Consider the following 27,315-nt stretch of genomic DNA (forward strand, 5'->3'; position numbering starts at 1 on the left):
GAGATTTAAAAAGAGCGGGAGCTGTGAGTCGGAGTGGAGATTTAAAAAGAGCGGGAGCTGTGAGTCGGACCGGAGATTTAAAAAGAGCAGGAGCTGCGAGTCGGAGCGGAGATTTAAAAAGAGCGGGAGCTGTGAGTCGGACCGGAGATTTAAAAAGAGCAGGAGCTGCGAGTCGGAGTGGAGATTTAAAAAGAGCGGGAGCTCCGAGGCGGAGCGGAGATTTAAAAAGAGCGGGAGCTGCGAGTCGGAGCGGAGATTTAAAAAGAGCGGGAGCTGCGAGTCGGAGCGGAGATTTAAAAAGAGCGGGAGCTGCGAGTCGGAGCGGAGATTTTAAAAGCGCGGGAGCTGCGAGTCAGAGTGGAGATTTAAAAAGAGCGGGAGCTGCGAGTCGGAGCGGAGATTTAAAAAGAGCGGGAGCTGTGAGTCGGACCGGAGATTTAAAAAGAGCAGGAGCTGCGAGTCGGAGTGGAGATTTAAAAAGAGCGGGAGCTCCGAGGCGGAGCGGAGATTTAAAAAGAGCGGGAGCTGCGAGTCGGAGCGGAGATTTAAAAAGAGCGGGAGCTGCGAGTCGGAGCGGAGATTTAAAAAGAGCGGGAGCTGCGAGTCGGAGCGGAGATTTTAAAAGCGCAGGAGCTGAGAGTCGGAGCGGAGACTTAAAAAGAGTGGGAGCTGCGAGTCGGAGCGGAGATTTAAAAAGCGCGGGAGCTGCAAGTCGGAGCGGAGATTTAAAAAGAGCGGGAGCTGCGAGTCGGAGCGGAGGTTTAAAAAGAGCGGGAGCTGTGAGTCGGAGCAGAGATTTAAAAAGAGCGGGGGCTGCGAGTCGGAACGGAGATTTAAAAAGCGCCGGAGCTGCAAGTCGGAGCGGAGATTTAAAAAGCGCAGGAGCTGCGAGTCGGAGCGTAGATTTAAAAAGCGCAGGAGCTGCGAGTTGGAGCGGAGATTTAAAAAGAGCGAGGGCTGCGTGTCGGAGCGGAGATTTTAAAAGCGCAGGAGCTGCGAGTCGGAGCGGAGATTTAAAAAGCGCAGGAGCTGCGAGTCGGAGTGGAGATTTAAAAAGAGCGGGAGCTGCGAGTCGGAGCGGAGATTTACAAAGAGCGGGAGCTGCGAGTCGGAGCGGAGATTTATAAAGCGCGGGAGCTGCGTGTCGGAGCGGAGATTTAAAGAGAGCGGGAGCTGCGAGTCGGAGCGGAGATTTAAAAAGAGCGGGAGCTGAGAGTTTGAGCAGAGATTTAAAAAGAGCGGGAGCTGCGAGTCAGAGCGGAGATTTAAAAGAGCGGGAGCTGCGAGTCGGAGCGGAGATTTAAAAAGCGCGGGAGCTGCGAGTCAGAGTGGAGATTTGAAAAGCGCGGGAGCTGCTAGTCGGAGCGGAGATTTAAAAAGTGCAGGAGCTGCGGGTCAGAGCGGAGATTTAAAAAGCGCGGGAGCTGCGAGTCGGAGCGGAGATTTAAAGAGAGCGGGAGCTGCGAGTCGGAGTGGAGATTTAAAGAGAGCGGGAGCTGCGAGTCGGAGCGGAGATTAAAAAAGAGCGGGAGCTGCTAGTCAGAGTGGAGATTTAAAAAGAGCGGGAGCTGCGAGTCGGAGCGGAGACTTAAAAAGAGCGGGAGCTGCGAGTCGGAGCGGAGATTAAAAAAGAGCGGGAGCTGACAGTCGGAGCGGAGATTTAAAAAAAGCGGGAGCTGCAAGTCGGAGCGGAGATTTAAAAAGAGCGGGAGCTGCGAGTCAGAGCGGAGATTTAAAAAGCGCGGGAGCTGCGAGTCAGAGTGGAGATTTGAAAAGCGCGGGAGCTGCGAGTCAGAGTGGAGATTTAAAAAGAGCGGGAGCTGTGAGTCGGAGTGGAGATTTAAAAAGAGCGGGAGCTGTGAGTCGGACCGGAGATTTAAAAAGAGCAGGAGCTGCGAGTCGGAGCGGAGATTTAAAAAGAGCGGGAGCTGTGAGTCGGACCGGAGATTTAAAAAGAGCAGGAGCTGCGAGTCGGAGTGGAGATTTAAAAAGAGCGGGAGCTCCGAGGCGGAGCGGAGATTTAAAAAGAGCGGGAGCTGCGAGTCGGAGCGGAGATTTAAAAAGAGCGGGAGCTGCGAGTCGGAGCGGAGATTTAAAAAGAGCGGGAGCTGCGAGTCGGAGCGGAGATTTTAAAAGCTCGGGAGCTGCGAGTCAGAGTGGAGATTTAAAAAGAGCGGGAGCTGCGAGTCGGAGCGGAGATTTAAAAAGAGCGGGAGCTGTGAGTCGGACCGGAGATTTAAAAAGAGCAGGAGCTGCGAGTCGGAGTGGAGATTTAAAAAGAGCGGGAGCTCCGAGGCGGAGCGGAGATTTAAAAAGAGCGGGAGCTGCGAGTCGGAGCGGAGATTTAAAAAGAGCGGGAGCTGCGAGTCGGAGCGGAGATTTAAAAAGAGCGGGAGCTGCGAGTCGGAGCGGAGATTTTAAAAGCGCAGGAGCTGCGAGTTGGAGCGGAGATTTAAAAAGAGCGAGGGCTGCGTGTCGGAGCGGAGATTTTAAAAGCGCAGGAGCTGCGAGTCGGAGCGGAGATTTAAAAAGCGCAGGAGCTGCGAGTCGGAGTGGAGATTTAAAAAGAGCGGGAGCTGCGAGTCGGAGCGGAGATTTACAAAGAGCGGGAGCTGCGAGTCGGAGCGGAGATTTATAAAGCGCGGGAGCTGCGTGTCGGAGCGGAGATTTAAAGAGAGCGGGAGCTGCGAGTCGGAGCGGAGATTTAAAAAGAGCGGGAGCTGAGAGTTTGAGCAGAGATTTAAAAAGAGCGGGAGCTGCGAGTCAGAGCGGAGATTTAAAAGAGCGGGAGCTGCGAGTCGGAGCGGAGATTTAAAAAGCGCGGGAGCTGCGAGTCAGAGTGGAGATTTGAAAAGCGCGGGAGCTGCTAGTCGGAGCGGAGATTTAAAAAGTGCAGGAGCTGCGGGTCAGAGCGGAGATTTAAAAAGCGCGGGAGCTGCGAGTCGGAGCGGAGATTTAAAGAGAGCGGGAGCTGCGAGTCGGAGTGGAGATTTAAAGAGAGCGGGAGCTGCGAGTCGGAGCGGAGATTAAAAAAGAGCGGGAGCTGCTAGTCAGAGTGGAGATTTAAAAAGAGCGGGAGCTGCGAGTCGGAGCGGAGACTTAAAAAGAGCGGGAGCTGCGAGTCGGAGCGGAGATTAAAAAAGAGCGGGAGCTGACAGTCGGAGCGGAGATTTAAAAAAAGCGGGAGCTGCAAGTCGGAGCGGAGATTTAAAAAGAGCGGGAGCTGCGAGTCAGAGCGGAGATTTAAAAAGCGCGGGAGCTGCGAGTCAGAGTGGAGATTTGAAAAGCGCGGGAGCTGCGAGTCAGAGTGGAGATTTAAAAAGAGCGGGAGCTGTGAGTCGGAGTGGAGATTTAAAAAGAGCGGGAGCTGTGAGTCGGACCGGAGATTTAAAAAGAGCAGGAGCTGCGAGTCGGAGCGGAGATTTAAAAAGAGCGGGAGCTGTGAGTCGGACCGGAGATTTAAAAAGAGCAGGAGCTGCGAGTCGGAGTGGAGATTTAAAAAGAGCGGGAGCTCCGAGGCGGAGCGGAGATTTAAAAAGAGCGGGAGCTGCGAGTCGGAGCGGAGATTTAAAAAGAGCGGGAGCTGCGAGTCGGAGCGGAGATTTAAAAAGAGCGGGAGCTGCGAGTCGGAGCGGAGATTTTAAAAGCTCGGGAGCTGCGAGTCAGAGTGGAGATTTAAAAAGAGCGGGAGCTGCGAGTCGGAGCGGAGATTTAAAAAGAGCGGGAGCTGTGAGTCGGACCGGAGATTTAAAAAGAGCAGGAGCTGCGAGTCGGAGTGGAGATTTAAAAAGAGCGGGAGCTCCGAGGCGGAGCGGAGATTTAAAAAGAGCGGGAGCTGCGAGTCGGAGCGGAGATTTAAAAAGAGCGGGAGCTGCGAGTCGGAGCGGAGATTTAAAAAGAGCGGGAGCTGCGAGTCGGAGCGGAGATTTTAAAAGCGCAGGAGCTGAGAGTCGGAGCGGAGACTTAAAAAGAGTGGGAGCTGCGAGTCGGAGCGGAGATTTAAAAAGCGCGGGAGCTGCAAGTCGGAGCGGAGATTTAAAAAGAGCGGGAGCTGCGAGTCGGAGCGGAGGTTTAAAAAGAGCGGGAGCTGTGAGTCGGAGCAGAGATTTAAAAAGAGCGGGGGCTGCGAGTCGGAACGGAGATTTAAAAAGCGCCGGAGCTGCAAGTCGGAGCGGAGATTTAAAAAGCGCAGGAGCTGCGAGTCGGAGCGTAGATTTAAAAAGAGCGGGAGCTGCGAGTCGGAGCGGAGATTTAAAAAGAGCGGGAGCTGCGAGTCGGAGCGGAGATTTAAAAAGAGCGGGAGCTGCGAGTCGGAGCGGAGATTTTAAAAGCGCGGGAGCTGCGAGTCAGAGTGGAGATTTAAAAAGAGCGGGAGCTGCGAGTCGGAGCGGAGATTTAAAAAGAGCGGGAGCTGTGAGTCGGACCGGAGATTTAAAAAGAGCAGGAGCTGCGAGTCGGAGTGGAGATTTAAAAAGAGCGGGAGCTCCGAGGCGGAGCGGAGATTTAAAAAGAGCGGGAGCTGCGAGTCGGAGCGGAGATTTAAAAAGAGCGGGAGCTGCGAGTCGGAGCGGAGATTTAAAAAGAGCGGGAGCTGCGAGTCGGAGCGGAGATTTTAAAAGCGCAGGAGCTGAGAGTCGGAGCGGAGACTTAAAAAGAGTGGGAGCTGCGAGTCGGAGCGGAGATTTAAAAAGCGCGGGAGCTGCAAGTCGGAGCGGAGATTTAAAAAGAGCGGGAGCTGCGAGTCGGAGCGGAGGTTTAAAAAGAGCGGGAGCTGTGAGTCGGAGCAGAGATTTAAAAAGAGCGGGGGCTGCGAGTCGGAACGGAGATTTAAAAAGCGCCGGAGCTGCAAGTCGGAGCGGAGATTTAAAAAGCGCAGGAGCTGCGAGTCGGAGCGTAGATTTAAAAAGCGCAGGAGCTGCGAGTTGGAGCGGAGATTTAAAAAGAGCGAGGGCTGCGTGTCGGAGCGGAGATTTTAAAAGCGCAGGAGCTGCGAGTCGGAGCGGAGATTTAAAAAGCGCAGGAGCTGCGAGTTGGAGTGGAGATTTAAAAAGAGCGGGAGCTGCGAGTCGGAGCGGAGATTTACAAAGAGCGGGAGCTGCGAGTCGGAGCGGAGATTTATAAAGCGCGGGAGCTGCGTGTCGGAGCGGAGATTTAAAGAGAGCGGGAGCTGCGAGTCGGAGCGGAGATTTAAAAAGAGCGGGAGCTGAGAGTTTGAGCAGAGATTTAAAAAGAGCGGGAGCTGCGAGTCAGAGCGGAGATTTAAAAGAGCGGGAGCTGCGAGTCGGAGCGGAGATTTAAAAAGCGCGGGAGCTGCGAGTCAGAGTGGAGATTTGAAAAGCGCGGGAGCTGCTAGTCGGAGCGGAGATTTAAAAAGTGCAGGAGCTGCGGGTCAGAGCGGAGATTTAAAAAGCGCGGGAGCTGCGAGTCGGAGCGGAGATTTAAAGAGAGCGGGAGCTGCGAGTCGGAGTGGAGATTTAAAGAGAGCGGGAGCTGCGAGTCGGAGCGGAGATTTAAAAAGAGCGGGAGCTGCTAGTCAGAGTGGAGATTTAAAAAGAGCGGGAGCTGCGAGTCGGAGCGGAGACTTAAAAAGAGCGGGAGCTGCGAGTCGGAGCGGAGATTTAAAAAGAGCGGGAGCTGACAGTCGGAGCGGAGATTTTAAAAAAGCGGGAGCTGCAAGTCGGAGCGGAGATTTAAAAAGAGCGGGAGCTGCGAGTCAGAGCGGAGATTTAAAAAGCGCGGGAGCTGCGAGTCAGAGTGGAGATTTGAAAAGCGCGGGAGCTGCGAGTCAGAGTGGAGATTTAAAAAGAGCGGGAGCTGTGAGTCGGAGTGGAGATTTAAAAAGAGCAGGAGCTGCGAGTCGGAGCGGAGATTTAAAAAGAGCGGGAGCTGTGAGTCGGACCGGAGATTTAAAAAGAGCAGGAGCTGCGAGTCGGAGTGGAGATTTAAAAAGAGCGGGAGCTCCGAGGCGGAGCGGAGATTTAAAAAGAGCGGGAGCTGCGAGTTGGAGCGGAGATATAAAAAGAGCGGGAGCTGCGAGTCGGAGCGGAGATTTAAAAAGAGCGGGAGCTGCGAGTCGGAGCGGAGATTTTAAAAGCGCAGGAGCTGAGAGTCGGAGCGGAGACTTAAAAAGAGTGGGAGCTGCGAGTCGGAGCGGAGATTTAAAAAGCGCGGGAGCTGCAAGTCGGAGCGGAGATTTAAAAAGAGCGGGAGCTGCGAGTCGGAGCGGAGGTTTAAAAAGAGCGGGAGCTGCGAGTCGGAGCGGAGATTTAAAAAGCGCGGGAGCTGCGAGTCGGAGCGGAGATTTAAAAAGAGCAGGAGCTGCGAGTCGGAGCGTAGATTTAAAAAGCGCGGGAGCTGCGAGTCGGAGCGGAGATTTAAAAAGAGCGGGAGCTGCGAGGCGGAGCGGAGATTTAAAAAGAGCGGGGGCTGCGAGTCGGAGCGGAGATTTAAAAAGAGCGGGAGCTGCGAGTCGGAGCGGAGATTTAAAAAGCGCAGGAGCTGCGAGTCGGAGCGGAGATTTAAAAAGCGCAGGAGCTGCGAGTTGGAGCGGAGATTTAAAAAGCGCGGGAGCTCTGAGTCTGAGCGGAGATTTAAAAAGTGCGGGAGTGCGAGTCGGAGCGGAGATATGAAAAGCGCGGGAGCTGTGAGTCTGAGCGGAGATTTAAAAAGCGCGGGAGCTGCGAGTCGGAGCGGAGATTTAAAAAGCGCAGGAGCTGCGAGTCGGAGCGGATATTTAAAAAGCTCATGAGCTGAGAGTTTGAGCAGAGATTTAAAAAGAGCGGGAGCTGCGAGTCGGAGTGGAGATTTAAAAAGCGCAGGAGCTGAGAGTCGGAGCGGAGACTTAAAAAGAGTGGGAGCTGCGAGTCGGAGCGGAGATTTAAAAAGCGCGGGAGCTGCAAGTCGGAGCGGAGATTTAAAAAGAGCGGGAGCTGCGAGTCGGAGCGGAGGTTTAAAAAGAGCGGGAGCTGCGAGTCGGAGCGGAGATTTAAAAAGCGCGGGAGCTGCGAGTCGGAGCGGAGATTTAAAAAGAGCGGGAGCTGCGAGTCGGAGCGTAGATTTAAAAAGAGCGGGAGCTGCGAGTCGGAGCGTAGATTTAAAAAGCGCGGGAGCTGCGAGTCGGAGCGGAGATTTAAAAAGAGCGGGAGCTGCGAGGCGGAGCGGATATTTAAAAAGAGCGGGGGCTGCGAGTCGGAGCGGAGATTTAAAAAGAGCGGGAGCTGCGAGTCGAAGCGGAGATTTAAAAAGCGCAGGAGCTGCGAGTCGGAGCGGAGATTTAAAAAGCGCAGGAGCTGCGAGTTGGAGCGGAGATTTAAAAAGCGCGGGAGCTGTGAGTCTGAGCGGAGATTTAAAAAGCGCGGGAGTGCGAGTCGGAGCGGAGATATGAAAAGCGCGGGAGCTGTGAGTCTGAGCGGAGATTTAAAAAGCGCGGGAGCTGCGAGTCGGAGCGGAGATTTAAAAAGCGCCGGAGCTGTGAGTCGGAGCGGAGATTTAAAAAGCGCAGGAGCTGCGAGTCGGAGCGGAGATATGAAAAGCGCGGGAGCTGTGAGTCTGAGCGGAGATTTAAAAAGCGCGGGAGCTGCGAGTCGGAGCGGAGATTTAAAAAGCGCCGGAGCTGTGAGTCGGAGCGGAGATTTAAAAAGAGCGGGAGCTGCGAGTCGGAACGGAGATTTAAAATGCGCTGGAGCTGCGAGTCGGAGCGGAGATTTAAAAAGCGCAGGAGCTGCGAGTCGGAGCGGATATTTAAAAAGCTCATGAGCTGAGAGTTTGAGCAGAGATTTAAAAAGAGCGGGAGCTGCGAGTCGGAGTGGAGATTTAAAAAGCGCGGGAGATGCGAGTCGGAGCAGAGATTTAAAAAGAGCGGGAGCTGCGAGTCGGAGCGGAGATTTAAAAAGAGCGGGAGCTGCGAGTCGGAGCGGAGATTTAAAAAGCGCGGGAGCTGTGAGTCTGAGCGGAGATTTAAAAAGCGCGGGAGCTGCGAGTCGGAGCGGAGATATGAAAAGCGCGGGAGCTGAGAGTTTGAGCAGAGATTTAAAAAGAGCGGGAGCTGCGAGTCGGAGCGGAGATTTAAAAAGCGCGGGAGCTGCGAGTCGGAGCAGAGATTTAAAAAGAGCGGGAGCTGCGAGTCGGAGCGGAGATTTAAAAAGAGCGGGAGCTGCGAGTCAGAGTGGAGATTTAAAAAGAGCGGGAGCTGCGAGTCGGAGCGGAGATTTAAAAAGAGCGGGAGCTGCGAGTCGGAGCGGAGATTTGAAAAGAGCGGGAGCTGCGAGTCGGAGCGGAGATTTAAAAAGAGCGGGAGCTGCGAGTCGGAGCGGAGATTTAAAAAGAGCGGGAGCTGTGAGTCGGAGCGGAGATTTAAAAAGAGCAGGAGCTGCGAGTCGGAGCGGAGATTTAAAAAGAGCGGGAGCTGCGAGGCGGAGCGGAGATTTAAAAAGAGCGGGGGCTGCGAGTCGGAGCGGAGATTTAAAAAGAGCGGGAGCTGCGAGTCGAAGCGGAGATTTAAAAAGCGCAGGAGCTGCGAGTCGGAGCGGAGATTTAAAAAGCGCAGGAGCTGCGAGTTGGAGCGGAGATTTAAAAAGCGCGGGAGCTGTGAGTCTGAGCGGAGATTTAAAAAGCGCGGGAGTGCGAGTCGGAGCGGAGATATGAAAAGCGCGGGAGCTGTGAGTCTGAGCGGAGATTTAAAAAGCGCGGGAGCTGCGAGTCGGAGCGGAGATTTAAAAAGCGCCGGAGCTGTGAGTCGGAGCGGAGATTTAAAAAGCGCAGGAGCTGCGAGTCGGAGCGGATATATGAAAAGCGCGGGAGCTGTGAGTCTGAGCGGAGATTTAAAAAGCGCGGGAGCTGCGAGTCGGAGCGGAGATTTAAAAAGCGCCGGAGCTGTGAGTCGGAGCGGAGATTTAAAAAGAGCGGGAGCTGCGAGTCGGAACGGAGATTTAAAATGCGCTGGAGCTGCGAGTCGGAGCGGAGATTTAAAAAGCGCAGGAGCTGCGAGTCGGAGCGGATATTTAAAAAGCTCATGAGCTGAGAGTTTGAGCAGAGATTTAAAAAGAGCGGGAGCTGCGAGTCGGAGTGGAGATTTAAAAAGCGCGGGAGATGCGAGTCGGAGCAGAGATTTAAAAAGAGCGGGAGCTGCGAGTCGGAGCGGAGATTTAAAAAGAGCGGGAGCTGCGAGTCAGAGCGGAGATTTAAAAAGAGCGGGAGCTGCGAGTCGGAGCGGAGATTTAAAAAGCGCGGGAGCTGTGAGTCTGAGCGGAGATTTAAAAAGCGCGGGAGCTGCGAGTCGGAGCGGAGATATGAAAAGCGCGGGAGCTGTGAGTCTGAGCGGAGATTTAAAAAGCGCGGGAGCTGCGAGTCGGAGCGGAGATTTAAAAAGCGCCGGAGCTGCGAGTCGGAGCGGAGATTTTAAAAGAGCGGGAGCTGCGAGTCGGAACGGAGATTTAAAAAGCGCTGGAGCTGCGAGTCGGAGCGGAGATTTAAAAAGCGCAGGAGCTGCGAGTCGGAGCGGAGATTTAAAAAGCTCATGAGCTGAGAGTTTGAGCAGAGATTTAAAAAGAGCGGGAGCTGCGAGTCGGAGCGGAGATTTAAAAAGCGCGGGAGCTGCGAGTCGGAGCAGAGATTTAAAAAGAGCGGGAGCTGCGAGTCGGAGCGGAGATTTAAAAAGAGCGGGAGCTGCGAGTCAGAGTGGAGATTTAAAAAGAGCGGGAGCTGCGAGTCGGAGCGGAGATTTAAAAAGAGCGGGAGCTGCGAGTCGGAGCGGAGATTTGAAAAGAGCGGGAGCTGCGAGTCGGAGCGGAGATTTAAAAAGAGCGGGAGCTGCGAGTCGGAGCGGAGATTTAAAAAGAGCGGGAGCTGTGAGTCGGAGCGGAGATTTAAAAAGAGCAGGAGCTGCGAGTCGGAGCGGAGATTTAAAAAGAGCGGGAGCTGTGAGTCGGAGCGGAGATTTAAAAAGAGCAGGAGCTGCGAGTCGGAGCGGAGATTTAAAAAGAGCGGGAGCTGCGAGTCGGAGCGGAGACTTAAAAAGAGCGGGAGCTGCGAGTCGGAGCGAAGATTTAAAAAGAGCGGGAGCTGCGAGTCGGAGCGGAGATTTAAAAAGCGCGGGAGCTGAGAGTCGGAGCGGAGATTTAAAAAGCGCAGGAGCTGCGAGTCGGAGCGGAGATTTAAAAAGAGCGGGAGCTGCGAGTCGGAGCGGAGATTTAAAAAGCGCGGGAGCTGCGAGTCGGAGCGGAGATTTAAAAAGAGCGGGAGCTGCGAGTCAGAGTGGAGATTTAAAAAGACCGGGAGCTGCGAGTCGGAGTGGAAATTTAAAAAGCGCAGGAGCTGCGAGTCGGAGCGGAGATTTAAAAAGAGTGGGAGCTGCGAGTCGGAGCGGAGATTTAAAAAGAGCAGGAGCTGAGAGTCGGAGCGGAGATTTAAAAAGATCGGGAGCTGCGAGTCAGAGTGGAGATTTAAAAAGAGCGGGTGCTGCGAGTCGGAGCGGAGATTTAAAAAGAGCGGGTGCTGCGAGTCGGAGCGTAGATTTAAAAAGAGTGGGAGCTGCGAGTCGGAGCGGAGATTTAAAAAGAGCGGGTGCTGACAGTCGGAGCGGAGATTTAAAAAGAGCAGGAGCTGCGAGTCGGAGCGGAGATTTAAAAAGAGCGGGAGCTGCGAGTCGGAGCGGAGATTTAAAAAGAGCGGGTGCTGACAGTCGGAGCGGAGATTTTAAAAAAGCGGGAGCTGCAAGTCGGAGCGGAGATTTAAAAAGAGCGGGAGCTGCGAGTCAGAGCGGAGATTTAAAAAGCGCGGGAGCTGCGAGTCAGAGTGGAGATTTGAAAAGCGCGGGAGCTGCGAGTCAGAGTGGAGATTTAAAAAGAGCGGGAGCTGTGAGTCGGAGTGGAGATTTAAAAAGAGCAGGAGCTGCGAGTCGGAGCGGAGATTTAAAAAGAGCGAGAGCTGTGAGTCGGACCGGAGATTTAAAAAGAGCAGGAGCTGCGAGTCGGAGTGGAGATTTAAAAAGAGCGGGAGCTCCGAGGCGGAGCGGAGATTTAAAAAGAGCGGGAGCTGCGAGTTGGAGCGGAGATTTAAAAAGAGCGGGAGCTGCGAGTCGGAGCGGAGATTTAAAAAGAGCGGGAGCTGCGAGTCGGAGCGGAGATTTTAAAAGCGCAGGAGCTGAGAGTCGGAGCGGAGACTTAAAAAGAGTGGGAGCTGCGAGTCGGAGCGGAGATTTAAAAAGAGCGGGAGCTGCGAGTCGGAGCGGAGGTTTAAAAAGAGCGGGAGCTGCGAGTCGGAGCGGAGATTTAAAAAGCGCGGGAGCTGCGAGTCGGAGCGGAGATTTAAAAAGAGCGGGAGCTGCGAGTCGGAGCGTAGATTTAAAAAGCGCGGGAGCTGTGAGTCGGAGCGGAGATTTAAAACGAGCGGGAGCTGCGAGGCGGAGCGGAGATTTAAAAAGAGCGGGGGCTGCGAGTCGGAGCGGAGATTTAAAAAGAGCGGGAGCTGCGAGTCGGAGCGGAGATTTAAAAAGCGCAGGAGCTGCGAGTCGGAGCGGAGATTTAAAAAGCGCAGGAGCTGCGAGTTGGAGCGGAGATTTAAAAAGCGCGGGAGCTGTGAGTCTGAGCGGAGATTTAAAAAGCGCGGGAGTGCGAGTCGGAGCGGAGATATGAAAAGCGCGGGAGCTGTGAGTCTGAGCGGAGATTTAAAAAGCGCAGGAGCTGCGAGTCGGAGCGGATATTTAAAAAGCTCATGAGCTGAGAGTTTGAGCAGAGATTTAAAAAGAGCGGGAGCTGCGAGTCGGAGTGGAGATTTAAAAAGCGCAGGAGCTGAGAGTCGGAGTGGAGACTTAAAAAGAGTGGGAGCTGCGAGTCGGAGCGGAGATTTAAAAAGCGCGGGAGCTGCGAGTCGGAGCGGAGATTTAAAAAGAGCGGGAGCTGCGAGTCGGAGCGTAGATTTAAAAAGAGCGGGAGCTGCGAGTCGGAGCGTAGATTTAAAAAGCGCGGGAGCTGCGAGTCGGAGCGGAGATTTAAAAAGAGCGGGAGCTGCGAGGCGGAGCGGAGATTTAAAAAGAGCGGGGGCTGCGAGTCGGAGCGGAGATTTAAAAAGAGCGGGAGCTGCGAGTCGAAGCGGAGATTTAAAAAGCGCAGGAGCTGCGAGTCGGAGCGGAGATTTAAAAAGCGCAGGAGCTGCGAGTTGGAGCGGAGATTTAAAAAGCGCGGGAGCTGTGAGTCTGAGCGGAGATTTAAAAAGCGCGGGAGTGCGAGTCGGAGCGGAGATATGAAAAGCGCGGGAGCTGTGAGTCTGAGCGGAGATTTAAAAAGCGCGGGAGCTGCGAGTCGGAGCGGAGATTTAAAAAGCGCCGGAGCTGTGAGTCGGAGCGGAGATTTAAAAAGCGCAGGAGCTGCGAGTCGGAGCGGAGATATGAAAAGCGCGGGAGCTGTGAGTCTGAGCGGAGATTTAAAAAGCGCGGGAGCTGCGAGTCGGAGCGGAGATTTAAAAAGCGCCGGAGCTGTGAGTCGGAGCGGAGATTTAAAAAGAGCGGGAGCTGCGAGTCGGAACGGAGATTTAAAATGCGCTGGAGCTGCGAGTCGGAGCGGAGATTTAAAAAGCGCAGGAGCTGCGAGTCGGAGCGGATATTTAAAAAGCTCATGAGCTGAGAGTTTGAGCAGAGATTTAAAAAGAGCGGGAGCTGCGAGTCGGAGTGGAGATTTAAAAAGCGCGGGAGATGCGAGTCGGAGCAGAGATTTAAAAAGAGCGGGAGCTGCGAGTCGGAGCGGAGATTTAAAAAGAGCGGGAGCTGCGAGTCAGAGCGGAGATTTAAAAAGAGCGGGAGCTGCGAGTCGGAGCGGAGATTTAAAAAGAGCGGGAGCTGCGAGTCGGAGCGGAGATTTAAAAAGAGCGGGAGCTGCGAGTCGGAGCGGAGATTTAAAAAGAGCGGGAGCTGCGAGTCGGAGCGGAGATTTAAAAAGAGCGGGAGCTGTGAGTCGGAGCGGAGATTTAAAAAGAGCAGGAGCTGCGAGTCGGAGCGGAGATTTAAAAAGAGCGGGAGCTGTGAGTCGGAGCGGAGATTTAAAAAGAGCAGGAGCTGCGAGTCGGAGCGGAGATTTAAAAAGAGCGGGAGCTGTGAGTCGGAGCGGAGATTTAAAAAGAGCGGGAGCTGCGAGTCGGAGCGGAGACTTAAAAAGAGCGGGAGCTGCGAGTCGGAGCGGAGATTTAAAAAGCGCGGGAGCTGCGAGTCAGAGTGGAGATTTGAAAAGCGCGGGAGCTGCTAGTCGGAGTGGAGATTTAAAAAGTGCACGAGCTGCGAGTCAGAGCGGAGATTTAAAAAGAGCGGGAGCTGCGAGTCGGAGCGGAGATTTAAAAAGAGCGGGAGCTGCGAGTCAGAGTGGAGATTTAAAAAGACCGGGAGCTGCGAGTCGGAGTGGAAATTTAAAAAGCGCAGGAGCTGCGAGTCGGAGCGGAGGTTTAAAAAGAGTGGGAGCTGCGAGTCGGAGCGGAGATTTAAAAAGAGCAGGAGCTGAGAGTCGGAGCGGAGATTTAAAAAGATCGGGAGCTGCTAGTCAGAGTGGAGGTTTAAAAAGAGCGGGTGCTGCGAGTCGGAGCGGAGACTTAAAAAGAGCAGGAGCTGCGAGTCGGAGCGGAGATTTAAAAAGAGCGGGAGCTGCGAGTCAGAGTGGAGATTTAAAAAGAGCGGGAGCTGCGAGTCGGAGCGGAGACTTAAAAAGAGCGGGAGCTGCGAGTCGGAGCGGAGATTTAAAAAGAGCGGGAGCTGACAGTCGGAGCGGAGATTTAAAAAAAGCGGGAGCTGCAAGTCGGAGCGGAGATTTAAAAAGAGCAGGAGCTGCGAGTCGGAGCGGAGATTTAAAAAGCGCGGGAGCTGCGAGTCGGAGCGGAGACTTAAAAAGAGCGGGAGCTGCGAGTCGGAGCGAAAATTTAAAAAGCGCGGGAGCTGCGAGTTGGGCGGAGATTTAAAAAGAGCGGGAGCTGCGAGTCGGAGCGGAGATTTAAAAAGAGCGGGAGCTGCGAGTCGGAGCGGAGATTTAAAAAGAGCGGGAGCTGTGAGTCGGAGGAGAGATTTAAAAAGAGCGGGGGCTGCGAGTCGGAACGGAGATTTAAAAAGCGCCGGAGCTGCAAGTCGGAGCGGAGATTTAAAAAGAGCGGGAGCTGCGAGTCGGAGCAGAGATTTAAAAAGAGCGGGGGCTGCGAGTCGGAACGGAGATTTAAAAAGCGCCGGAGCTGCAAGTCGGAGCGGAGATTTTAAAAGCGCAGGAGCTGCGAGTCGGAGCGGAGATTTAAAAAGCGCAGGAGCTGCGAGTTGGAGCGGAGATTTAAAAAGAGCGGGAGCTGCGAGTCGGAGCGGAGATTTAAAAAGAGCGGGAGCTGCGAGTCGGAGCGGAGATTTATAAAGCGCGGGAGCTGCGTGTCGGAGCGGAGATTTAAAGAGAGCGGGAGCTGCGAGTCGGAGCGGAGATTTAAAAAGAGCGGGAGCTGAGAGTTTGAGCAGAGATTTAAAAAGAGCGGGAGCTGCGAGTCGGAGTGGAGATTTAAAAAGAGCAGGAGCTGCGAGTCGGAGCGGAGATTTAAAAAGAGCGGGAGCTGTGAGTCGGAGCGGAGATTTAAAAAGAGCAGGAGCTGCGAGTCGGAGTGGAGATTTAAAAAGAGCGGGAGCTCCGAGGCGGAGCGGAGATTTAAAAAGAGCGGGAGCTGCGAGTCGGAGCGGAGATTTAAAAAGCGCGGGAGCTGCGAGTCGGAGCGGAGATTTAAAAAGAGCGGGAGCTGCGAGTCGGAGCGGAGATTTTAAAAGCGCAGGAGCTGAGAGTCGGAGCGGAGACTTAAGTGGGAGCTGCGAGTCGGAGCGGAGATTTAAAAAGCGCGGGAGCTGAAAGTCGGAGCGGAGATTTAAAAAGAGCGGGAGCTGCGAGTCGGAGCGGAGGTTTAAAAAGAGCGGGAGCTGTGAGTCGGAGCAGAGATTTAAAAAGAGCGGGGGCTGCGAGTCGGAGCAGAGATTTAAAAAGCGCGGGAGCTGCGAGTCGGATCGGAGACTTAAAAAGAGTGGGAGCTGCGAGTCGCAGCGGAGATTTAAAAAGCGCAGGAGCTGGGAGTTGGAGCGGAGATTTAAAAAGCGCGGGAACTGCGAGTCGGAGCGGAGATTTAAAAAGAGTCGGAGCTGCGAGTCGGAGCGGAGATTTAAAAAGCGCGGGAGCTGAGAGTCGGAGCGGAGATTTAAAAAGATCGCGGTCTAGTTTTGGGAGCCGTTCGGAGGAGGAGCAGTCTCTGTCAGGGAGAGAACCTGAGAACATCCGAGACCCTCAGAAGGTAAGTAATTGATTTTTACTCATTTTTACTCTTACTTTTATTACCTTTTCAAATTGTGTATGTGTGTGGGGGGGAAACTGAAGTGACATCACAGAAAAGCTGTAACCTGATTGGCTGGTTGGGAATCTACACTAAATTAAAAAAATTAAGCATTGGTAACTAATTAAACATAATTATTTAATTATAATTTAGAGGGGTACCTAAGCCAGAGATCGGAGAGTGCTGTATTTAGCTTTCACATTTATAGTAGAAATCAATACTAGGAAACAGATAGTTAACAGTAACTTTTAAATTTTTAAAAAACTTTTAACTTTAATTTACTAATTAATTGACGCAATGTCAGTTGGAGGGGTGCAGTGCTCTGACTGTGAGATGTGGCAGGTCCGGGAGGTGGCAGGTCCGGGAGGCTTCCAGCGTCCCAGAAAGCTTCATCTGCAGAAAGTGCACCCAACTGGAGCTCCTCAAAGACTGCATGGTTCGTTTGGAGCGGCAATTGGATGCACTTAGGAGCATGCAGAGAAATGGGTGACCACCAGAAAGGACAGGCAGTCAGTGCAGGAATCCCCTGTGGTTGTCCCCCTCTCGAACAGGTATACCCTTTGGATACTGTCGGGGGGGATAGCCTATCAGGGGAAAACAGCAGCAGCCAGAGCAGTGGCACCACGGCTGGCTCTGATGTTCAGAAGGGAGGGTCAAAGCGCAGAAGAGTAATAGTAATAGGGGACTCTATAGTCAGGGGCACAGATAGGCGCTTCTGTGGGGGTGAAAGAGGCTCCAGGATGGTATGTTGCCTCCCTGGTGCCAGGGTCCAGGATGTCTCCGAACGGGTAGAGGGCATCCTGAAGGGGGAGGGCAAACAGGCAGAGGTCGTTGTACATATTGGTACTAACGACATAGGCAGGAAGGGACATGAGGTCCTGCAGCAGGAGTTCAGGGAGCTAGGCAGAAAGTTAAAAGACAGGACCTCTAGGGTTGCAATCTCAGGATTACTCCCTGTGCCACGTGCCAGTGAGACTAGAAATAGGAAGATAGAGCAGCTAAACACGTGGCTAAACAGCTGGTGTAGGAGGGAGGGTTTCCGTTATCTGGACCACTGGGAGCTCTTCCGGGGCAGGTGTGACCGATATAAGGACGGGTTGCATCTAAACTGGAGAGGCACTATTTTTTGTTACTTTGCTAGTTCACTATTTTATTTAAATAATGTTACTTATTAGTTATTGTGTTATCTCTTATGTTGATTTGTAAAGTGGAAAAATTGTGTTTGAAAAAAGGCATCCAGCATGCTTGTCTTCATCGGACGGGGTATTGAGTACAAGAGTCGGCAGGTCATGTTACAGTTGTATAGGACTTTGGTTAGGCCACATTTGGAATACTGCGTGCAGTTCTGGTCGCCACATTACCAGAAGGATGTGGATGCTTTAGCGAGGGTGCAGAGGAGGTTCACCAGGATGTTGCCTGGTATGGAGGGTGCTAGCTATGAAGAAAGGTTGAGTAGATTAGGATTGTTTTCGTTGGAAAGACGGAGGTTGAGGGGGGACCTGATTGAGGACTACAACATTATGAGAGGTATGGACAGAGTGGATAGCAACAAGCTTTTTCCAAGAGTGGGGGTGTCAATTACAAGGGGTCACGATTTCAAGGTGAGAGGAGGAAAGTTTAAGGGAGATGTGCGTGGATAGTTTTTTACGCAGAGGGTGGTGGGTGCCTGGAACGCTTTGCCAGCGGAGGTGGTAGAGGCGGGCACAATAGCATCATTTAAGATTCATCTCGACAGATATGAACGGGTGGGGAACAGAGGGAAGTAGATCCTTGGGAAATAGGCGACAGGTTTAGATAAAGGATCTGGATCGGCGCAGGCTGGGAGGGCCGAAGGGCCTGTTCCTGTGGTGTAATTTTCTTTGTTCTTTTGTTCTTTTTATAGAGGCGCGCATACACACACAGGCGCACGCACACACATGCGCACGCACAGACAGGGGCATGCACACATACACAGGCGCACGCACAGACAGGCGCACCTGCACAGAGGTGCACGTAGGCAAACGGGCATGCATGCATACACGCACACGCAGGCGCACCCATGCTCAGACGCATGCACACAGAAGCGTACACATACAGATGCACACACACACCCACGCGCGCACAGACCCACGCGCGCACAGACCCACGCGCGCACAGACCCACGCGCGCACAGACCCACGCGCGCACAGACCCACGCGCGCACAGACCCACGCGCGCACAGACCCACGCGCGCACAGACCCACGCGCGCACAGACCCACGCGCGCACAGACCCACGCGCGCACAGACCCACGCGCGCACAGACCCACGCGCGCACAGACCCACGCGCGCACAGACCCACGCGCGCACAGACCCACGCGCGCACAGACCCACGCGCGCACAGACCCACGCGCGCACAGACCCACGCGCGCACAGACCCACGCGCGCACAGACCCACGCGCGCACAGACCCACGCGCGCACAGACCCACGCGCGCACAGACCCACGCGCGCACAGACCCACGCGCGCACAGACCCACGCGCGCACAGACCCACGCGCGCACAGACCCACGCGCGCACAGACCCACGCGCGCACAGACCCACGCGCGCACAGACCCACGCGCGCACAGACCCACGCGCGCACAGACCCACGCGCGCACAGACCCACGCGCGCACAGACCCACGCGCGCACAGACCCACGCGCGCACAGACCCACGCGCGCACAGACCCACGCGCGCACAGACCCACGCGCGCACAGACCCACGCGCGCACAGACCCACGCGCGCACAGACCCACGCGCGCACAGACCCACGCGCGCACAGACCCACGCGCGCACAGACCCACGCGCGCACAGACCCACGCACGCACAGACCCACGCACGCACAGACCCACGCACGCACAGACCCACGCACGCACAGACCCACGCACGCACAGACCCACGCACGCACAGACCCACGCACGCACAGACCCACGCACGCACAGACCCACGCACGCACAGACCCACGCACGCACAGACCCACGCACGCAGACCCACGCACGCACAGACCCACGCACGCACAGACCCACGCACGCACAGACCCACGCACGCACAGACCCACGCACGCACAGACCCACGCACGCACAGACCCACGCACGCACAGACCCACGCACGCACAGACCCACGCACGCACAGACCCACGCACGCACAGACCCACGCACGCACAGACCCACGCACGCACAGACCCACGCACGCACAGACCCACGCACGCACAGACCCACGCACGCACAGACCCACGCACGCACAGACCCACGCACGCACAGACCCACGCACGCACAGACCCACGCACACACAGACCCACGCACACACAGACCCACGCACACACAGACCCACGCACACACAGACCCACGCACACACAGACCCACGCACACACAGACCCACGCACACACAGACCCACGCACACACAGACCCACGCACACACAGACCCACGCACACAGACCCACGCACACACAGATCCACGCACACACAGATCCACGCACACACAGACCCACGCACACACAGACCCACGCACACACAGACCCACGCACACACAGACCCACGCACACACAGACCCACGCACACACAGACCCACGCACACACAGACCCACGCACACACAGACCCACGCACACACAGACCCACGCACACACAGACCCACGCACACACAGACCCACGCACACACAGACCCACGCACACACAGATCCACGCACACACAGATCCACGCACAGACCCACGCACACACAGACCCACGCACACACAGACCCACGCACACACAGACCCACGCACACACAGACCCACGCACACACAGACCCACGCACACACAGACCCACGCACACACAGATCCACGCACACACAGATCCACGCACACACAGATCCACGCACACACAGATCCACGCACACACAGACCCACGCACACACAGACCCACGCACACAGACCCACGCACACACAGACCCACGCACACACAGACCCACGCACACACAGACCCACGCACACAGACCCACGCACACACAGACCCACGCACACACAGACCCACGCACACACAGACCCACGCACACACAGACCCACGCACACACAGACCCACGCACACACAGACCCACGCACACACAGACCCACGCACACACAGACCCACGCACACAGACCCACGCACACAGACCCACGCACACACAGATCCACGCACACACAGATCCACGCACACACAGATCCACGCACACACAGATCCACGCACACACAGACCCACGCACACACAGACCCACGCACACACAGACCCACGCACACACAGACCCACGCACACAGACCCATACACACACAGATCCACGCAGAGAAAAAAAATAAGTCTCAGACGTGTACACACAATCCCCCTAATTATTTCCCACCCTCTCAACTGGAAAGAATGTTTCGCGATTCACTCCATTAACAACAACTTTGCGGCTCGCATCAGTCTGAGCAGGATAATCAATGGATTGTTTCCGTGAGCGGCAGACTAGCCAGTTGCGGGTGAACCCAGCACTGAGGTGGGGGGGCTGTGGAAGCTTCCCCTCCACCCCGGTCACTGCAGTGTGAGCTTGTTTCTGTTGGGGCTCTGTGATAGGAATTCAGATATAAACCTGACTGCCAATCCTCTTCCTGAGGAAGTGCACAGCAGCTGGACGAGGAAGATATAGGGTTCACCTTCAGGACACCACCTCCTGCACTAGTTACATACAGGCTGGTGGTCTGTGAGTGCTTTGAGCTGTGCCAGGAGCTCCTCATTTGCTAAGCTATGGATTGGCTTACAGGGAAGTCTAACATGAAGCCAAACGGTAAATAAAACAGCAGCAGCCTGGAGCCTGAATATTCCAAAGCCCAAGAAGATTTCAATTGGAAGGAGCTGGTCGTTTGTCAGATGGAATGGACCAGAGGGAAAGGTCAGGAACACAACTGTCTTCAACCCATAAACCGACAGTGCCAGTGCCCCGGGGGTTGAACAGAAGGGATAAAACAGCTCTTACCACATGTCTCCATCTCGTATGGTCTTGTCATTCGGTGCTCCAGCGTGCCCGTAATGCAGGACAGCAGAATTTCCCCCACTGCAATTTAAACAAACAACACACCGATTGGAGTAAAGTCCTGACTAGTCTCTTACTAACCCCCTCGAGACAGAACAAACCGCAGCAGGTCTGTGTTTTACAGTCAATCCGGTGTTGTTTAACTGTAATCATTGCTGCAATGTAGAAACCTCGGGAGGTAAACTACAGTACAGGCTCCCACCAACAGCAACGCAACCATCTCACTTGTGCTGCCAGGGTTTAGTCCTTTGCTCTTCTTCATTTGATGCCATGGTATCGTTCACACCCAAATGAGAAGACAGAATAGATGACAGATTCCCTACAGTGTAGATGGAGGCCATTCAGCCCATCGAGCTGCACCGACCATCTGAAAGAGCACTCTACCCAGGCCCACTACCACACACTAGCCCCGTAACCCTGTCGAACCGGCACATCTTGGACTGGACAAACTTGGACTTTGGGGAGGACAGACTGGGCCTTATTGCAATGTCCCATCTGAAACATGGTACCTCCAGCAGTGCAGCATCCCTCAGCACGGCACGGCAGTGGGTGGAATGCTCAACTACCCTGGAGTGGGAATTGAATACAAGACAAGAAACTAGAGCCCTCTAGACCCACTGAACACAGACACCAGACCACAAAGGCAGGACTGTAATTAAACAACCAACATCATTAAAAATACATTCTGAGCATCTTCTCATTGCAGTTTGTGGGAGCTTGCTGTGTACAAAGTATCGACCACATTTCCCACATCCAACAGTGACTGCATTTCAAAAAACAAAAGTATTTAATTGGCTGTAAGAGGTTTAGGGAGCGACTGAAGTTGAAAGGTGCTATATAAATGCAAATCTTTCTTTTCACAACAGTGGCTCAGGGTTCCTGCATGCCAGCCCTTATTACTTATGATTGTATCTCATCTTTCTCTCAAAGGACTCTGGCCCGACCAATAGCTTAATTCTATATTGTAACAAGTGTTTCTGTCCGAAGGAGGCCTCGTTGGTTTCAGGTCACAGAGTGAGCTGAGGTGACTGAGCTCTGAGGGAAGAGCAGTGAAGATGTGACTGACATTACATCAGTGTAGCACCAGATGGCAGCAAAGGACAAGCAACAGCACAAAGGAGTAGCTGTGAGCATGGACGTGGGCGGGTCCTGGGGGCACGGATGGAGACCGGTGCCCATGGGCGGGGTCCAGGGATGTGGGCGGGGTCCGGGGATAGGGGTGGGGGTCTAGGGAAACACGGGGGGGGGTCCCAGAGAGACACGGGTGGGGACCAGGGGGATGCGGGTGGGGTCCAGGGGGATGTGGGTGGGGTCCAGGGGGATGTGGGTGGGGTCCAGGGGGATGAGGGTGGGGTCCAGGGGGATGAGGGTGGGGTCCAGGGGGATGAGGGTGGGGTCCAGGGGGATGCGGGTGGGGTCCAGGGGGATGAGGGTGGGGTTTCGGGGGATGCGGGTGGGGTCCAGGGGGATGCGGGTGGGGTCCAGGGGGATGCGGGTGGGGTCCAGGGGGATGCGGGTGGGGTTCAGGGGGATGCGGGTGGGGTCCAGGGGGATGCGGGTGGGGTCCAGGGGGATGTGGGTGGGGTCCAGGGGGATGTGGGTGGGGTCCAGGGGGATGCGGGTGGGGTCCAGGGGTATGCGGGTGGGGTCCAGGGGGATGAGGGTGGGGTCCAGGGGGATGCGGGTGGGGTCCAGGGGGATGCGGGTGGGGTCCAGGGGGATGAGGCTGGGGTCCAGGGGGACGCGGGTGGGGTCCAGGGGGATGCGGGTGGGGTCCAGGGGGATGTGGGTGGGGTCCAGGGGGATGTGGGTGGGGTCCAGGGGGATGTGGGTGGGGTCCAGGGGGATGTGGGTGGGGTCCAGGGGGATGCGGGTGGGGTCCAGGGGTATGCGGGTGGGGTCCAGGGGTATGCGGGTGGGGTCCAGGGGGATGTGGGTGGGGTCCAGGGGTATGCGGGTGGGGTCCAGGGGTATGCGGGTGGGGTCCAGGGGTATGTGGGTGGGGTCCAGGGGGATGTGGGTGGGGTCCAGGGGGGTGCGGACGGGGTCCAGGGGGATTTGGGTGGGGCCCAGGGGGATGCGGGTGGGGTCCAGGGGGATGAGAGTGGGGTCCAGGGGGATGAGGGTGGGGTCCAGGGGGATGTGACTGGGGTCCAGGGGGATGTGGGTGGGGTCCAGGGGGATGTGGGTGGGGTCCAGGGGGATGTGGGTGGGGTCCAGGGGGATGTGGGTGGGGTCCAGGGGGATGAGGGTGGGGTCCAGGGTGATGCGGGTGGGGTCCAGGGGGATGAGGGTGGGGTCCAGGGGGATGTGACTGGGGTCCAGGGGGATGTGGGTGGGGTCCAGGGGGGTGCGGACGGGGTCCAGGGGGATTTGGGTGGGGTCCAGGGGGAGGCGGGTGGGGTCCAGGGGGATGCGGGTGGGGTCCAGGGGGATGCGGGTGGGGTCCAGGGGGATGCGGACGGGGTCCAGGGGGATGCAGGTGGGGTCCAGGGGGATGCGGGTGGGGTCCAGGGGGATGTGACTGGGGTCCAGGGGGATGCAGGTGGGGTCCAGGGGGATGCGGGTGGGGTCCAGGGGGATGTGACTGGGGTCCAGGGGGATGCAGGTGGGGTCCAGGGGGATGCAGGTGGGGTCCAGGGGGATGTGACTGGGGTCCAGGGGGATGCGGGTGGGGTCCAGGGGGATGTGACTGGGGTCCAGGGGGATGTGACTGGGGTCCAGGGGGATGTGACTGGGGTCCAGGGGGATGTGACTGGGGTCCAGGGGGATGCAGGTGGGGTCCAGGGGGATGCAGGTGGGGTCCAGGGGGATGCGGGTGGGGTCCAGGGGGATGCAGGTGGGGTCCAGGGGGATGAGGGTGGGGTCCCGGGGGATGCGGGTGAGGTCCAGGGGGATGCAGGTGGGGTCCCGGGGGATGCGGGTGGGGTCCAGCGGGATGCGGACGGGGTCCAGGGGGATGCGGGTGGGGTCCAAGGGGATGCGGGTGGGGTCCAGGGGGATGCAGGTGGGGTCCAGGGGGATGAGGGTGGGGTTTCGGGGGATGCGGGTGGGGTCCAGGGGGATGCAGGTGGGGTCCAGGGGGATGCGGGTGGGGTCCAGGGGGATGCGGGTGGGGTCCAGGGGGAGGCGGGTGGGGTCCAGGGGGATGAGGGTGGGGTCCAGGGGGATGTGGGTGGGGTCCAGGGGGATGCGGCCGAGGTCCAGGGGATGTGGGTGGGGTCCAGGGGGATGCGGCCGGAGTCCAGGGGATGTGGGTGGGGTCCAGGGGGATGCGGCCGGAGTCCAGGGGAGGCGGGTGGGGTCCAGGGGGTGCGGCACTCCCTCAGTACTGACCCTCTGACAGTGCAACGTCCCTCAGTACTGACCCTCTGACAGTTCAGCACTCCCTCAATACTGACCCTCTGACAGTGCGGCACTCCTTCAGTACTGACCCTCTGACAGTGCAGCACTCCCTCAGTACTGACCCTGACAGTGCAGCACTCCCTCAGTACTGACCCTCTGACAGTGCAGCACTCCCTCAGTACTGACCCTCTGACAGTGCAGCACTCCCTCAGTACTGACCCTGACAGTGCAGCACTCCCTCAGTACTGACCCTCGGACAGTGCGGCACTCACTCAGTACTGACCCTCCGACAGTGCAGCATTCCCTCAGCACTGACCCTCTGACAGTGCGGCACTCACTCAGTACTGACCCTCTGACAGTGCAGCACTCCCTCAGTACTGACCCTCTCACAGTGCGGCTCTCCCTCAGTACTGACCCTCTGACAGTGCAGCACTCCCTCAGTACTGACCCTCTGACAGTGCAGCACTCCCTCAATACTGACCCTCTGACAGTGCAGCACTCCCTCAGTACTGACCCTGACAGTGCAGCACTACCTCAGTACTGACCCTCTGACAGTGCAGCATTCCCTCAGTACTGACCCTCTAACAGTGCAGCACTCCCTCAGTACTGACCCTCTGACAGTGCAGCATTCCCTCAGTACTGACCCTCTGACAGTGCAGCACTCCCTCAGTACTGACCCTCTGACAGTGCAGCACTCAGTACTGAACCTCTGACAGTGCAGCACTCCCTCAATACTGACCCTCTGACAGTGCAGCACTCCCTCAGTACTGACCCTGACAGTGCAGCACTCCCTCAGTACTGACCCTCTGACAGTGCAGCATTCCCTCAGTACTGACCCTCTAACAGTGCAGCACTCCCTCAGTACTGACCCTGACAGTGCAGCACTCCCTCAGTACTGACCCTCTAACAGTGCAGCATTCCCTCAGTACTGACCCTCTAACAGTGCAGCACTCCCTCAGTACTGATCCTCTAACAGTGCAGCACTCCTTCCGTACTGACCCTCTGACAGTGCAGCACTCCCTCAGTACTGACCCTCTAACAGTGCAGCATTCCCTCAGTACTGACCCTCTGACAGTGCAGCACTCCCTCAGTACTGACCCTCTAACAGTGCAGCATTCCCTCAGTACTGACCCTCTAACAGTGCAGCACTCCCTCAGTACTGACCCTCTGACAATGCAGCACTCCCTCAGTACTGACCCTCTAACAGTGCAGCATTCCCTCAGTACTGACCCTCTGACAGTGCGGTACTCCCTCAGTACTAAGGGGCGGGATTCTCTGATCCTGAGGCTAAGTGTTTTCGTCGTCGCGTTTCCCGGCGACGTCAACACGGTACTGACCCTCTGACAGTGCAGCATTCCCTCAGTACTGACCCTCTAACAGTGCAGCACTCCCTCAGTACTGACCCTGACAGTGCAGCACTCCCTCAGTACTGACCCTCTAACAGTGCAGCATTCCCTCAGTACTGACCCTCTAACAGTGCAGCACTCCCTCAGTACTGATCCTCTAACAGTGCAGCACTCCTTCCGTACTGACCCTCTGACAGTGCAGCACTCCCTCAGTACTGACCCTCTAACAGTGCAGCATTCCCTCAGTACTGACCCTCTGACAGTGCGGTACTCCCTCAGTACTAAGGGGCGGGATTCTCTGATCCTGAGGCTAAGTGTTTTCGTCGTCGCGTTTCCCGGCGACGTCAACACGGTACTGACCCTCTGACAGTGCAGCACTCCCTCAGTACTGACCCTCTAACAGTGCAGCTCTCCCTCAGTACTGACCCTCTGACAGTGCAGCACTCCCTCAGTACTGACCCTCTGACGGTGTGGCACTCCCTCAGTACTGACCCACTGACAGTGCAGCACTCCCTCAGTACTGACCCTCTGACAGTGCAGCACACCCTCAGTACTGACCCTCTGACGGTGTGGCACTCCCTCAGTACTGACCCTCTGACAGTGCAGCACACCCTCAGTACTGACCCTCTGACGGTGTGGCACTCCCTCAGTACTGACCCTCTGACAGTGCAGCACACCCTCAGTACTGACCCTCTGACGGTGTGGCACTCCCTCAGTACTGACCCTGACAGTGCAGCACTCCCTCAGTACTGACCCTCTGACAGTGCAGCATTCCCTCAGTACTGACCCTGACAGTGCAGCATTCCCTCAGTACTGACCCTCTAACAGTGCAGCACTCCCTCAGTACTGACCCTCTAACAGTGCAGCATTCCCTCAGTACTGACCCTCTAACAGTGCAGCACTCCCTCAGTACTGACCCTCTGACAGTGCAGCACTCCCTCAGTACTGACCCTCTGACAGTGCAGCACTCCCTAAGTACTGACCCTCTGACGGGGTGGCACTCCCTCAGTACTGACCCTCTGACAGTGCAGCATTCCCTCAGTACTGACCCTCTAACAGTGCAGCACTCCCTCAGTACTGACCCTGACAGTGCAGCATTCCCTCAGTACTGACCCTCTGACAGTGCAGCACACCCTCAGTACTGATCCTCTGACGCTTTGGAACTCCCTCAGTACTGACCCTCTGACAGTGCAGCACTCCCTCAGTACTGACCATCTGACAGTGCAGCACACCCTCAGTACTGACCCTCTGACGGTGTGGCACTCCCTCAGTACTGACCCTCTGACGGTGTGGCACTCCCTCAGTACTGACCCTCTGACGGTGTGTCACTCCCGCAGTACTGACCCTCTGACAGTGCAGCACACCCTCAGTACTGACCCTCTGACGGTGTGGCACTCCCTCAGTAGTGACCCTCTGACGGGGTGGCACTCCCTCAGTACTGACCCTCTGACAGTGCGGTACTCCCTCAGTACTAAGGGGCGGGATTCTCTGATCCTGAGGCTAAGTGTTATCGTCGTCGCGTTTCCCGGCGGCGTCAACACGGTACTGACCCTCTGACAGTGCAGCACTCCCTCAGTACTGACCCTCTGACAGTGCAGCACCCCCTCAGTACTGACCCTCTAACAGTGCAGCACTCCCTCAGTACTGACCCTCTAACAGTGCAGCATTCCCTCAGTACTGACCCTCTAACAGTGCAGCACTCCCTCAGTACTGACCCTCTGACAGTGCAGCACTCCCTCAGTACTGACCCTCTGACAGTGCGGCACTCCCTCAGTACTGACCCTCTGACAGTGCAGCGCTCCCTCAGTACTGACCCTCTAACAGTGCAGCATTCCCTCAGTACTGACCCTCTGACAGTGCAGCACTCCCTCAGTACTGACCCTCTGACGGTGTGGCACTCCCTCAGTACTGACCCTCTGACGGTGTGGCACTCCCTCAGTACTGACCCTCTGACAGTGCAGCACTCCCTCAGTACTGACCCTCTGACAGTGCAGCACTCCCTCAATACTGACCCTCTGACAGTGCAGCACTCCCTCAGTACTGACCCTGACAGTGCAGCACTCCCTCAGTACTGACCCTGACAGTGCAGCACTCCCTCAGTACTGACCCTCTGACAGTGCAGCACTCCCTCAGTACTGATCCTCTAACAGTGCAGCACTCCTTCCGTACTGACCCTCTGACAGTGCAGCACTCCCTCAGTACTGACCCTCTAACAGTGCAGCACTCCCTCAGTACTGACCCTCTAACAGTGCAGCATTCCCTCAGTACTGACCCTCTGACAGTGCGGTACTCCCT

General features: G+C 56.2%; 1 protein-coding gene across 7 annotated transcripts in view; it reads right to left on the reverse strand.

Annotated features, from left to right (window-relative positions):
• pepd (peptidase D) overlaps window positions 1-27,315 on the reverse strand; it is a 720,447-nt gene that overhangs the window by 129,840 nt on the left and 563,292 nt on the right. For all 7 annotated transcript variants that reach the window (XM_072517763.1, XM_072517762.1, XM_072517760.1 and 4 more), the window contains one exon: window positions 20,273-20,350. In XM_072517763.1, the coding sequence (XP_072373864.1) occupies window positions 20,273-20,350 (78 nt within the window). The remainder of the gene's footprint in view (window positions 1-20,272; window positions 20,351-27,315) is intronic.

This window comes from Scyliorhinus torazame, chromosome 10 (genome assembly GCF_047496885.1).
Source record: "Scyliorhinus torazame isolate Kashiwa2021f chromosome 10, sScyTor2.1, whole genome shotgun sequence".
Classification (NCBI taxonomy): Eukaryota; Metazoa; Chordata; class Chondrichthyes; order Carcharhiniformes; family Scyliorhinidae; genus Scyliorhinus; species Scyliorhinus torazame.